The sequence below is a fragment of the Sminthopsis crassicaudata genome, chromosome 2, assembly GCF_048593235.1.
Source record: "Sminthopsis crassicaudata isolate SCR6 chromosome 2, ASM4859323v1, whole genome shotgun sequence".
Classification (NCBI taxonomy): domain Eukaryota; kingdom Metazoa; phylum Chordata; class Mammalia; order Dasyuromorphia; family Dasyuridae; genus Sminthopsis; species Sminthopsis crassicaudata.
This window is the reverse complement of record NC_133618.1, coordinates 78,425,725-78,440,586: the sequence shown is the minus strand read 5'-3', so window position 1 is coordinate 78,440,586 and position 14,862 is coordinate 78,425,725. Positions and strand designations below refer to the sequence as shown.

General features: G+C 34.1%; 1 protein-coding gene across 7 annotated transcripts in view; it reads right to left on the bottom strand.

Annotated features, from left to right (window-relative positions):
- RMDN2 (regulator of microtubule dynamics 2) overlaps nt 1-14,862 on the bottom strand; it is an 81,956-nt gene that overhangs the window by 52,128 nt on the left and 14,966 nt on the right. For all 7 annotated transcript variants that reach the window (XM_074286607.1, XM_074286608.1, XM_074286609.1 and 4 more), the window contains one exon: nt 11,348-11,817. In XM_074286607.1, the coding sequence (XP_074142708.1) occupies nt 11,348-11,799 (452 nt within the window). In that variant the 5' untranslated portion in view covers nt 11,800-11,817. The remainder of the gene's footprint in view (nt 1-11,347; nt 11,818-14,862) is intronic.

The window sequence follows — 14,862 nt, the reverse complement described above, 5'->3', positions numbered from 1 at the left end:
TAATTCCACAATAGTAAGAAGAGGAGAGAAAAAAAGTTCTTAATTTTTAAACATTTAACTATTATGATTATTTGTTTACAAACAAAAATCTCATTATTGATCACAAAATAGAAGATTTTGATTACATCAAATTAAAAAGTTTTTGTACAAACAAAATGAATGCAAACAAGATTAGAAGGGAAGTAACAAATTGGGAAAATATTTTTACAGTTAAAGGTTCTAATAAAGGCCTCATCTCCAAAATATACAGAGAATTGACTTTAATTTATAAGAAATCAAACCATTCTCTAATTGATAAACGGTCAAAGGATATGAACAGACAATTCTCAGATGATGAAATTGAAACTATTTCCACTCATATGAAAGAGTGTTCCAAATCACTACTGATCAGAGAAATGCAAATTAAGACAACTCTGAGATACCACTACACACCTGTCAGATTGGCTAAGATGACAGGAACAAATAATGATGAATGTTGGAGGGGATATGGGAAAACTGGGACACTGATGCATTGTTGGTGGAGTTGTGAAAGAATCCAACCATTCTGGAGAGCAATTTGGAACTATGCCCCAAAAAGTTATCAACTGTGTATACCCTTTGATCCAGCAGTGCTACTATTGGGCTTATATCCCAAGGAAATACTAAAGATGGGAAAGGGACCTGTATGTACCAAAATGTTTGTGGCAGCTCTTTTTGTAGTAGTAACACATTTAATATGTCTGGGATTGCCTGTCATCTAGGGGAAGGAGGGGAAAATTTGGAAAAATGAATACAAGGGATAATGTTGTAAAAAAAAAATAAATTACTCATGCATATGTACTGTCAAAAAATTATAATTATAAAATTAATTTTAAAAAATATTGTTGCTGTTGTATAATCTGTCCTACCAGATATCCCATATATTTTTCATACTCATCATTTTCAAACAAAAGACACTCCAAATCCCTCCCCTTTTCCCAAAGTCCTTTTTATTGCTAAAGGCACTCCCATCTTCCTAATCACTCATGTGTCATCCTTGACTCCTCACTTGAATTTACTCTTACATATCCCATCTGTTTCCAAGTAATGTTCCTATCTTCACTTACATATGTCCCCTTCTCTCCATGGCATACAGTAACTGTCCTAGAATAGATACTTATCAGCTAATACATGGATAATTGCAATAAGCTGCTAAGTTAGTTTCCCTTGACTCAGGTGTTTCCCTTCTCTATCCCATCCTTTTCTTGTGACTACAGATAGCTTTTATTACTTTGTCTAAAAAATACCTGTTCATGTTCTTTGACCATTTATCACTTGAGGAATGGCTCTTATTTTTATAAATCTGATTCAGTTCTCTATATATTTGAAAAATGGGGCCTTTTTCAGAGAAACTTGCTACAAAATGTTTAATGTTTTCAGTTACAAAAATTGCATTATTTCCCTCCACATTACTTCTATAAAGGGCAGAAATGGAGATGCACTTAAAGCTAATTACCAATTGGACAATACTCTATTAACATATGCTTGGAGGATGATCCTCCCCCCCAACTATTCTGTGCAGGCTGGACCTGTGGGCGGAGAAAAGTGGGAGAGAGATCAGAGGGTGGAGTAGGACAAGAGGAATCATACTTTGGCCCAGGAGAGAGAGGAAGGAGGTGTGGAGATTGCTAGATCTAATCCCCTGACTGTGACCTCAAAAGACCAAGAATAAAGACTTTTGCTTATCCTGATTCCAGCTGATTCTAAGATATCCAGAGGGTACTAACTTGGCTATTACATACTTCCCCCATTTAACCTTCTCTTTCTCTTCCCCTTTTCATTATGTCCAATATTATAAGTGTTTTCCTTCTGATTTTGCCTCTTCTCATTCCCCATCCTTTCTATTAGTTCCCCTCATTCCCATTTTCTTAGCCTCTTTCCCTTTTACTTTCCTGTAGGGTAAAATAGATTTCTGTTACCAAATTGAGTGTGTATGTTATTTTCTCTTTGAGTCAGTTCTTATGAAAGTGATGAGGTAACATGATGAGGTAACAGGGGACCAAATAATTGAGGTAAATACCTAATGGTGAGGTATATACCTCAATAGGATTAATTGAGGTCTAGTGGCAAGATTGGGGTACAGGAGTCACATGGAGCTTCCCTGCAACCCCTTAGGATTCGGTGCAAGGATACAAAGTTAAATCAGGTCTAGTGGCAGCGAGAGTTCCCTGTAAATGAATTTACAGGCCCGAAAACCTAGATGGGTACAAAGAAGATTTATTGCAAAGTTTGGAGGCAAGGTTAAAGTCTGATTAGTAAAAGGCATTAGATAGAGGGATGACTCCACCTTTGCTGCCTTTATCTGCTTGAAGAAGTATATGGGCGGAGCCCAGGTTGATTCCTGGAAGGCCAGATTTTTGTGGGGCTTTTCAGATAAGGAAGAAACTGTTTTGGGGAAACCTGAGCAGATAGTTGGGGGTTGGGTTATCTGAGCAGATCATTAGAATGGGGGCTGAAAACCCAAATTGGCTCAGATTGCCCAAACTAGTTTGACCAGATCTTGTCCCAAAGGAAGTTGGGAGATTAAACAAGGAATATCAAAGCGGGGTTGAAACCCAAGTCAACTCGGGGCTGGGTACAGCCCAAACTGGCTCAGATACAGATCTTGTAAATCAAAGGTACAAGGAATCTTAAAGGGGACTATGCCCGCATCATAAGTAAGGTTCAAGCACTTCTCTGTACTTCTCCCTTCTTCCCCATCCAAAGTAAAAGCTCTTTTGTACTGTCATCATTCAAACCTCATTCTCCATCTCCTACTTATCTCTCTCCCACTCTATTTCATTTATTCCCCATGCCCTTTATTCTCAACCTCCTAATGTACTCTTCTAAAACAGTCCACCCCTTGCAAAGTGTTCTCTGGAATTTTGGCTCCATAGGGAATAACTTGCTTTCCTATTTAATTTTTTCCTTTCCTATTCCTTTCATCTTCTGATTCTTGTTAAGGTCTGACTTTCTCCTGATAACTCAGCCTCCCTAGAATATCTTTCCAGCACTGGCTATTCTTTTATTCATTCTCCCTGATTTGTTGATTGAGGCATGGGAGTTGGAATACTCTTGGCTCCTCACTGGAACTGATGGGGGTGGTGACCTCTTTAAGATTCCTTTTCTGATCTCCAACTTCCTTTGGGGCTGACCTTTGATTTACAAGATCTGGTCAAAACAACCCTTTTGTATTCCAAGGGGAGAGATTGTATCTAGCTAGTTTGGGCTATACCCAGCCCCCATTCTAAATCTGCTCAGGTAGCCCAACCCCCGCCTCATGGGTTCTGGCCCTCAAGGGATTAATCTGGAACTTCACCCATAGGCCCCTTTTCAAGCAAATAAAAGAGCCAAGCTGGAATCATCTCTGGGCAGAGAGTTGAAACATGCAAGCACCATGCTTTGCATCACAGACTCTCTGTCCGCCACTTCTGGTGTATTTCTTCCTCTATCTAATACCTTTTACTAATCAGACTTTAACCTTACTTCCAAACCCTACAATAAACCTCTTTTTATCAATCTAGGTTTTCCGACCTGTAAATTCATTTATAGGGGACTCTTGCGCCGCCACTAGAACTCATTTAACTTTGTATCCTTGCGCCAAATCCAAAGGGGTTGCAGGGAAGCTCCACTTGACTCCCTGTAACCAGAACCTGCCACTAGACCTCAATTGATGCTAATTTTATTTAGGTATCTCTTAGCTAGACCTCAACCTTTGGTTAGACCTCATCAGAACTTCTAGATTCTCCCTTTACACAACTTAATAACCTATCTTCCTTTGAGGTTATTCAATCCATACCTATCCCACTATCACAATCCTGGTTGCTACTGTCTACCAACCTTTAGGCACTCCCTTTCCTTCCTCTATGAGCTTCATACTTGGTTCACAATCTTTCTCTTCTCCTCAATCTTGCTTTCATACTAAGGGACTTGAACATACATAGTGACACTGCTTTCAAATACCTCAATCACATAATAAAACACACAAAAATACCCTTTTCTTTGTTATCATCCATAAATGTTATTACTTTTGTTTTGTTATTCAGTTGTTTCCGGTCATGTCTCACTCTCTGTGATTCCATCTGAAATTTTCTTGGCAAAGATTTGCTATTTCGTTCTTTGATTCATTTTAGAAATGAGGAAACTGATCAAAATAAGGTTAAGTAACTTGGCTCAGGGTCACACACTTAAGATTTGAACTTAGCTGCCCAAATATACCACTTACAAATTCATAAATTGAAATTCCCTTACATGATTAAAATCTCTCTCTCTCTCTCTCTCTCTCTCTCTCTCTCTCTCTCTGCCTTGCAATCCTAAAACCTGTTCACATAACGACCTCCAATATCTTTATAATTCAGTTCTTTTCCAGGCCATGTCCCCTGCACTAGTGACTTTCTTCCTTCTCCATTTTGACCCCTTATATGTTACACACTGTCAGTCTAGGCTCAGTGCATTATAATATGCAAACAATTAAACAAATACAAGATACACATATACACACATGCATACATATATACATACATGTTTGTATGTGTATATAATGTATATATTATATTTATACATCTATATAAAAATGTAGAAGTGTTATTTATTCTTCATTTCAAAGAAGACCAGGAACGTCATGGGACAATGTCTTGACTCTCAAGAGAATTGGATTTAAGTGAGGCAGAGTTGCACAATATGATCAGCCTCACTTTTTCTTCAATAATTATCAAGGTCTACTGTTAAAACAAAAGTCAAAATGACTGGTAAAGGCAGTGATTGACCTTGGCGTCTCTGATGTCTGACCAAGCTCTAAGCACCCCACAACACCTGCCTCAGTTGTCTTTATGACTATTGGAACAAATAGATTTCATCTGCCCCTTCTGCTAAGGAAGTTTGGAAGTTTTCACATGATAGAGATAGACATCCCACTAATTCACCAACAAGTTTGAGGCCTATAATTTATTCTCAACCTGGTTTAGCCATCCACTGAGATGGTTTTAATGGGGTGTGGAAGTCCCTGCATATTCTATAGCTTCCTGAAACTATCCTTGAGACTGAGTAAAAGATGAACACCAAAAGTAGATGAGCAGCCCTGAAAAAAGCTTGGTAAGCCCTTATATAAGATACTTTTTTTTAACCTCAAAGGGAAGGCACCAGTTGGGGAGACAAGGGAGTAGGGAAGGAGAAAGGATGACAAGAAAAGACTTCTTGCAAAAGGTAATACTATTTAAGCTGGGTCTTCAAGTAAACGAGGAAAGCCAAGAAAAAAGAGGTGAGGTGAATTCTAGACATGAAAGTCAGCCAGTGAAAAGTCAAGGAGTCAGGAGACTGAGTAGGGTCATTCATATAGGTGATCCCTGACACTGTAGAGCTGATAAGATAACCGAGTGAGATGATGTGGAGTAAGAAGAATGCTAAGGATGGGCCTGGAAGGCCACAGAAGGTCACTGGGCATGACCTGGAGATACAGCAAAGGAAAACAAGGAGGAGCAATTTAAAAGGCAGAAGGAGAACCAAAGAAGATCCTAGGAGAAAGCATCCAGGAAAAAGAGGATTATCTTCTGTCAAAGGCTAAAGGAAGGGTAAAATGTGCTGACTGACAAAAAGTTAATAAACTTGTTACATTCCCACATGGGAAGATGAAACTTTAACTCTTAAGAATTTATTAGGGCAGTTTGAAGGAATATGCGGAGGACACAGATGTAAGTTGAATATTATGAGAAAATATGTAAAAAAAATTAGTTAGGAGTGAAAGAGGAATGCACTGGGAGAACAGGAAAGGGAGACACAGAATGGAGTAAATAATCTCACATAAAAGGGATGAAAGAGTTCCTATAGAAGGTGGAATGGTGGCAAGCAATGCTTGAACCTTACTCTAATTAGAACTAGTTGAAAGAGGGAGAAATGTACACACTCAGTTGGGTAAAGAAATGTATCTTACCCCACAGGGAAGTAGGGGGGAAGGGGGACAAGAAAAGGGATGTGGACAGATAGAAGGGAAGGCTGATGGGGGGAGGCAGTGGTCAGAAGCAAAATATTTTTGCAAAGGGTCAGGGTAAAAGGAGAGAGAGAAAGAAGACAGAGTAAAAAATAGAAGGGAGAGAAACACAGTAATTATGGCTGTGAATGGGAATGGGATGAACATTCATAAAATGAAAGTGGATAGCATGGATTAAAAGTCAGAATCCTACAGTATGTTGTTTACAAGAAACACAGGAAGCAGAGAACACACACAGAGTTTAGGTAAGGAACTGGAGCACAATTTATTATACTTTAGCTAAATTTTTTTTTAAAAGCAGGGATGGCAAGGATAATCTTAGACAAAGTAAAGGCAAAATAGATCTAATTAAACAAGGAAGCATGGAAATTAAAATTTCCTATAGATAATGGAGCAATACCAGTATCAAATATGTGTGTATACACACACAGACCACACACACACACACACACACACACACACACACACACACACACACACAATGGTATAATATCAAAATTCTTTTTAAAATTTAAATTAAATTAAATTAAATATTTTATTTTTTTCCACTTATATGTAAAAACAATTTTTAACCTTGGGTTTTAGGTTCCAAATTCTCTTCCACCCTCCCTGCCCTTCTTCATCATAGAGAAGGCAAGCAATTTAATAAAGTTTATATGTGTGTAGTCATGCAAAACATATTTTCATTCATTATATTGTCAAAGAAAAAAGACAAAAGAAAACAAGAAAAGTATACAAAATTTTTTAAAAGGATACTTTGATTTGTATTCAGATTCCATTAGTTCTTCCTCTGGAGGTAGAGAGCATTTTTCATCATAAGTCCTTCAAAATTGTCTTGGATCTTTGTATTGCTGAGGATAGTTAAGTCATTTACAGTTGTAGCATTCAAATTCTTAAAGAAAAAGTTAAATGAATTACAGGAGAAACTAGACAGTATAATTAAATCAGTGGAAGACCAACTTTTCCCTTTCAGAATTAGATAAATCTAAGCAAGAAATAAACAAAGAAGTTAAGATGATGAATAGAATTTTTGAAAAGTTAAACATAATAGACCTCTAGAGAAAACTGAAAGGAATATGCATTTTTCTTAAAGGTACATGAAACCTACATAAAAATTGATCATATATTAGGGCATAAAATTCTCACTACTAAATGCAGAAAAGTAGAAACATTAAATGTATCCCTTTTAAATCATAATACAATAAAATTATGTTCAATAAAGAATCATGGAAAGATAGATTAAAAATTAATTGCAAACTAAATAAAATAATCCTAAGAAATCAGTAGATCAAAGCTCAAATTATAGACAGCATCAATAATTTCATTAAAGAGAATGAAAACAATAAGACAATATACCAAAATTATGAGATGCTGCCAAAGCAACACTTAGCATAAAATTTATATTGCTAAATGCTTACACCAATAAAACAGAGTAAGAACAAATCAATGAATTGGGCATACTCAAAAAACCCTAGAAGGATAACAAATTTAAAAGCTCTAATTAAACACCAAATTGGAAATCCTGAAAACTAAAGATGAGATTAATAAAACTGAAATAAAGAAAACCATTTAACTACTATAAGTAAAATTAGGACCTGGTTTTAAGAAAAAAAACAATAACAGTTTGGTTAATTTTATTTTTTTTAAAGGAAGAAAATCAAATTACCAATATCAAAAAAAAATTAAAAAATAAAAAAAAGGTGAATTCATCACCAAAGAGGTAAAGCAATTATTAGGATATATTTTACTCAATTTTATCCCAATACATCTGGCAATCTAATGCGAAATGGATATTTACAAAAATATAAGTTATCCAAAGACGAGGAAATAGAATATTTAAATAACGCTATCTTAGAAAAAGAAATTGAACAAGACATAATTGAACTCCCTAAGAAAAAAAATTCTCAGGACCAGATGGATTCACAAGTGAATTCTACCAAACATTTAAAGAACAATTTAATTCCATTATTATGTAAACTATTTGGAAAAATAGACAAAGAAACCCTACCCTATTCCTCTTGTAACACATATATAATACTGATACCCAAACTAAGAAGAGTAAACATTGACAAAGAAAACTATAGGCCAATTTCCTTAATGAATATTGATAAAAAAAAATAATAAGATACTAGAAGAAAATTGTAGCACAAAAGTCATACACCATGAGCAGGTGAGATTTATTCCAGGAATCCAGTTCATTTTTTTTTTTTTTTTTTAAGAATTTAGTTCAGAGGCAGCTAGGTGGCGCAGCAGATAGAGCACTAGCCCTGAAATCAGGAGGACCTGAGTTTAAATTTGGTCTCAGATACTTAACACTTCCTAGCTGTGTGACCCTGGGTAAGTCACTTAACCCCAACTACTTCAGCAAAATAAATAAATAAATAAAAATAGCCTCTCTTAGAGGCAGCTAGTTGGCACAGTGGATAGAACACCATCCCTGAAGTCAGGAAGACCTAAGTTCAAATCTGATCTCAGACACTTAATACTTCCTAGCTGTGTTACCCTGGGCAAGTCATTTAACCCCAGTTGCTTCTGCACAAAAAAAAAGAAAGAAAGAAAGAAAGAAAAGAAAAGAAAAGAAAAAGGAATTTATTTCAATATTAGGACAATTATCAGTATAACTGAAAATATCAATAAAATATGATTATCTCAATAGATATAGAAAAAGCATTTATACAAAAAAATAACATTCATTCCTATTTAAAAACTCTATGGAAAGTAAAGAACAACTGAAGCTTTCCTTAAAGTGATTAGTATTTGTCTAAAACCAACAGAAAATATTATTTGTAATGGAGATAAACTAGAAACCTGTCCAGTAAGATGCCAAAAATTGACATATTGGATCAAAATCATGGGTCATGTAGCTCAAAATTCTATTGTTAAAAAGACTCAAGGGACCCAAAGAAATTTAAGGAATTAGAATAGGATATGATGGCATACTTGAAGAATCCCAGAGAATCACTAAAAAACTAGTTAAAATAATTAACTACTTTAACAAAGTCACAAATTATAAAACATCCACATTTATCTTTTCTTCAGTATTTCTACATATAACCAACAAAATCCAACAGCAAGTAATAGAGAATTTCCATTTGAAATAACTGTAAACAATATAGAATATTTGGGAATCTACATAATTACAAAACAGTTTTCACACAAATAGATTTAAACAAGTGAAAACATATTAATTGCTCATGGATAGGCTGAGCCAAGTAATAAAAATGACAATTCTACCTAAATTAATATATTTACTCAGTACGATGATGAATCAACCTAACAAAAATTATTTTATAGAATTGGAAAAAAGGTTTTATTATTATTTTTTTGTTTGTTTGTTTGTTTGTTTTGAAATCATGTGGAAGAATAAAAACTCAAGGGACCTAATGGGGTAAAAAGTGAAAGAAAATAGTTTAACCATACCAGATTCTCACGTGGTCTGGTGATTACAAAGCAGTAATCATCAAAACAATCTGGTACTGATTTAGAAATAGAGTGGCAAATTAGTAGAACAGATTATCTGATGTTTGATACAAAGATCCAGACTTTCAGGACAAGAATTTACTATTTGACAAAATCTGTTAGAAAAAGTAGAAATTAGTTTGGCAGAAACTGGGTACTGCCCAATACCTCACACCATAGGCCAAGATAAGGTGAAAATAGACACATGATTTAGACATAAAGAATACTTTACATAAGATTCATGGATAAAGAAAGAATTTACTACCAAACAAGACATAAGAGAACATTACTAAATTTAAATGGACAATTTTTATTACATTAAATTTTAAAAATTTTTGCACAAACAAAACTTTCTGCCTACCTCTCCAAAGAGAAGTAAAAGTTTCATAGCACAAAATAAGAAATGAAGAAATATATTTTAGACATGTTTAGTGTAGAAATTTATTCTGCTTGATTATCCATTCTTAATTCAGTATTGTGCGTTAAGAAAGTCAGGCAAGTTACAGAATAATAATCAACTCCAGATAATCTTCTAAACATTATATTTACAAACTACAAACTAGAATTCACTAAGGGAAATGTTTTACAAAATACATTTTCATATATATATATATATATATATATATATATATATATATAGTCCAATTTCTGACATTATCAATAACTTCTGATACAGAAATTTCCTTTATATTCTAAAATATCACAAACTAGAATTTACTAAAGGAAATGTTTTACAAAATTCATTTTCATATATATACATATATATATATATATAGTCCAATTTTTAACATTATCAATAATTTCTGGTACAGAAATTCCTTTTATATTCTAAAACATTTATTTCTTAAAGAAATTTTAAATCTCTGGTTCTCAATTTTTAAATGGGTTTTAATTGTTTTCTCTATGAAAATAAGCAAATATGAAAAATAACCCTCAATTATTATTTTTTACTTGTGTTTGGTTTATGATTAGCAATACACAAGGCAGTTCATAGATTACATTCCTGGGGTTTTTATAAGGTTGTTAAAAAGATAAAGCTTTGCAAGTCCTGGAATCATTATATTGTGAAGAAGGAGGAAGAGGAGGAGGAGGAGGAGGAGGAGAAGAAAGAAGAAAGAAGAAGAAGGAGGAGGAGAAGAAGAAAGAAGAAAGAAGAAGGAGGAGGATGAGGAGAAGAAAAAAAGAAGAAGAAGAAGAAGAAGAAGAAGAAGAAGAAGAAGAAGAAGAAGAAGAAGAAGAAGAAGAAGAAGAAGAAGAAGAAGAAGAAGAAGAAGAAGAAGAAGAAGAAGAAGAAGAAGAAGAAGAAGAAGAAGAAGAAGAAGAAGAGAAAAAAAAAGAAGAAGAAGAAGAAAGAAGAAAGAAGAAGAAAGAAGAAAGAAAAAAGAAGGAAGAAGAAGAAAAGAAGAAGAAAGAAGAAAGAAAAAGAAAAGAAGAAGAAAAGAAAAAGAAGAAGAAAAGAAGAAAAGAAGAAGAAAGAAGAAAGAAGAAGAAAGAAGAAAGAAAGAAGAAAGAAGAAAGAAGAAAGAAGAAGAAAGAAGAAGAAGAAGAAGAAGAAATAAATAATCCCAAGAACTGACATATCAACAGGATATTCTAAGTATAATGAACAACAAAAATCATATAAGGCTTTGGGACCAGATGATGGCTGCCTAACAATACTCAGGGGTCAATTTACCTGACTTTTTGGCTGGTAACTTGGTTTTTTACCTAACAAAGGTGATCTGGGTGGATTAAAAAAATATTCTTGGAACTCATTACTTACACAAATGTATAATGCAAAACATAGAAAAGGTTTATTTTTAAAAGGGTGTGAGCATATATAACTGGCAGAGTTATTATACTTACCTAAGAAAACTGAAGTATAATTAACTATTGATTCAATGTAAGCAATATTTCGCAAAGACTTACCCTCCTTCACTTTCTGCCTCTTCAGAACTATTGCTAGTTGAGATGCCTCTGCCTGGCTTGACTTTTTTCTTTCTAGCTGTCTGATGCTGAGGACTTGTCCTGTGAATAGCTGCATTCCCTCGTAATTCAACTCGAACATGTTTTTCCAGGTCTGGGATAGCTTCTTTAAGAAATTTAACTTCCTCTTTGAGTTCTTCCACACTCATCAGTAAATCATTTAATTTCTCCAGTATCTGAAACTGACTTTGCTGTAATACCACTACTGTTCCCCTTTCATTATGAACTGCATCTTGCAAACTGATTGAATGAAATTCATTGCTCAATGACAGCAATTTAGGCAAATTAATTGAGCCAGGCTTACGAATTTTTTGGTACCACACAATGATCAGGCTTATTCCAGCAGTCCCCATCATGATGCCAAATATTAATCCTTTATTTGTAGATTGAGACATTTCTCTGTTCTTTTGTTTCTGAAATTACAAAAAAAAAAAATATAAATGAATTTCTTTTGCTTTGTCTAATAACAGCAACAATGTGTAGTTCATTTCAAAAAACTATATATCCAAGAATATATATTTAAAATTTATAAAATGGAAACAAATATAATACTATTTAAAATGGTATCAAAAGTTATATATTTAGAGTAAAATTCAAATAAAGTATTATAAAAACATTTTTTACTGAACTTTCATATGATTACAATTTCATTAAATCAGTTCAGGAAAAATCTAAAGGTAGTAGCTATCTATTGACACACTATAAAGGGACAATATCTGTGGAGATTTCTTAACCATCTAACTTGTTGCTGGGCATTCCTAAGTGTTTTTTATAAAAATGTATTCCTTAGGGTTAAGTGCATAGAAATTACTAAGGATATTTACTACCATAGAACTAAGATGTTCTGAGAAAACACTATTTTTCTTGCAGTTTTTCTGCAAATAAAGAGAATAAACTATAGGAACTTAGTAGGATGTGAAATATAATGGTTTTCAAAAAAAATTACATATGTAGGAATGAACATTTTTGCATTCTGAACTTCCATTATATACTAATATAAGTTCACTAATATTTGTAAAACTTATAAATTATCTTGTTGGTTTTATTTTGTTTAGTTTTACTTTTCCAATAGTTTCAACCCACAATAACTTCATAAATAAAATCATTTCAACTAGCCAAATATATGGAATTCATGAAGTTCTGTCAATAGTGAATGACATAAAATATTAGTATGCTTAACAGATTATATAAGCAGAATTAGGGAGCCAGTAGTAGTAATGATCTTAATAATGATCTAATCCAATATACTGTATTGCACAGAAGATTGAGCTCCAAAGAATTTAAATCACTTAAGGTCACAGGACTACTCAGACCAAACTAGAACCCAGTTTTATCTTGCCTAACTTCCACTGTCCAAACTACTCTGTCATTTCATTTCACTAATAGCTTTGATGTCAAAAGAACTTTTATTTTCTCCAGAGAGCTACACATAAGTGCTTTATTTATCTAAGCAAAAATTTATTAAGTGCCTACTATGTGTCAGTGGGGGGGGGGGGGAGGTACAAAGAAAAGCAAAAAACAGTGTCCTTAAAGAGCTCGTAATTTAATTAAACTCTATTATGAATTAGATCTTTCCATGTAAATGAATTTCCAAATTACTGAAACTTGCCACTTTTGGGGGTGCAGCTAAGTCACATAACCTGAAGCCAGAAACATTCAACTTCCTGAATTGAAATCTGACTTCAGAACATTTACTAATTGTGTGATCCTGGGCAAGTCACTTAACCTTATTTGCCCCAGTTTCCTTATCTGTAAAATGAACTGGAGAAGCACATGGCAAACCATTCTGGTGTCTTTGCCAAGCAAACCTGGCGTGCTGAAAAACCCATACACAACTGAAAAACAGCTAAACAAATGAAAAATGTCCCAGGATTGTTGTGAGAATTAAATAACATGTAAATTGTTTTATGCACCTTAAAATGTTATATAAATGCAATCATCATTATTATGATTAGGTCCATATATCACATAATGAGGATATATAAATTTGGCACTCATTTGTATTAGAAGGTTTTTTTTTATTATTCATAAACATGAATTATCAGGTATTATAACTATCCTAAAAGGAGTCTTAGATTTGGAGTCACAGTGAAGAAATGAAAGCTCCTGCGCATCATGAGAAAAAAACATTTCAAGTCTAAGAATAATAAAGTTAGACTTGGACTTTCATTATTGGAGATTCTTTTTAATATTTGGGTATCTTTTTTTTTAACCTTATGACAAACATGTCTCCACAATTACACAGATATAGTTCTTGTTCTAGTCAAGAACTTTTGCAGCATTTTAAAAGTAAATGTAGATATTCATAGATAGCAACAGGCTAGAGATGTACTGAAAGCAAACAGAAGAAAGAAAATCTAGTTTTGTGATAGCTGGGAAGAAAGAGATGTAAATTTTTAAAATGAGGGGAATGGATAGTCAAGAAAGTGAGAAAATATACTTAATGGGGCACCAAATAGATACCTTCTACTTCTTCTACTATGTATGTATGCAATTCATTAGGATTTAACTAAATTTAATCAATTGTCATTGTGTTTTCTATGTGTAAGACAAAGTAGAAAAATAAATATGAATAATACTATGAGTACTATAGAATAGGAAACTGAAAATACTTCAGGTTAAGGAGATCAGGAACATTCTTTCCCCAAGTGCACTTCCCTCTCCCCAGGTCCCTCAGATTTACCAAGAGACTTTAAACTATTTAATAGAAATCATCAACCTCCTTTCTCTAGAACTCCTAACCTCTTAAGTAACCTCATTCAACCTGTTCTCTCTAGTCTCAGGAAGGAGGGCGCTTTTTCTCAAAGCAGTCAGGTGGCATTGTGGATAAAGTACTGGACTCCTATGAAAGTGAGGCAGATTTTGAAATTCAGGCCTCTCTGGCTCCACATTCACTTATCTATTCACTGTTACCTCTCAGTGACTCAGAAAAAGCTTCTTATTGAATGAGACACAAGAGCTAAGCCATGACTGATTTAGTATTCTAAGAGGAGTAAAGAGGAGTGCATTCCAGGAAGGAGGAACAACATGGGCAAAGACATGCTGGTAGGAGATGTAATGCAAAGTTTGGTAATGGCCAATGCTAGGACACAGACTGTATAAAAAGTAAAAACATTATAAATGGCCCTTTCCTAATTGCCTTACTTTTAGTTGTCTGTTTAGTCCATAATCTATTAGAAATAATGCCTCAGGATGATTTCAGAAAGGCCTGGAGAGACAGACGTACATGAACTGATGCTGAGTGAAATGAGCATATCAAGAGATTGTTGTATATTTCAACAACAATACTATGTGATGATCAATTCTGATGGACATGGCCCTCTCCAACAATGAGATGAACCAAATCAGTTCCAACAGAGCAATTATGAACTGAACCAGGTACACCCAGAGAAAGAACTCTGGGAGATGACTATGAACCATTACATAGAATTCCTAATCCCTCTATTTTTGTCCGACTG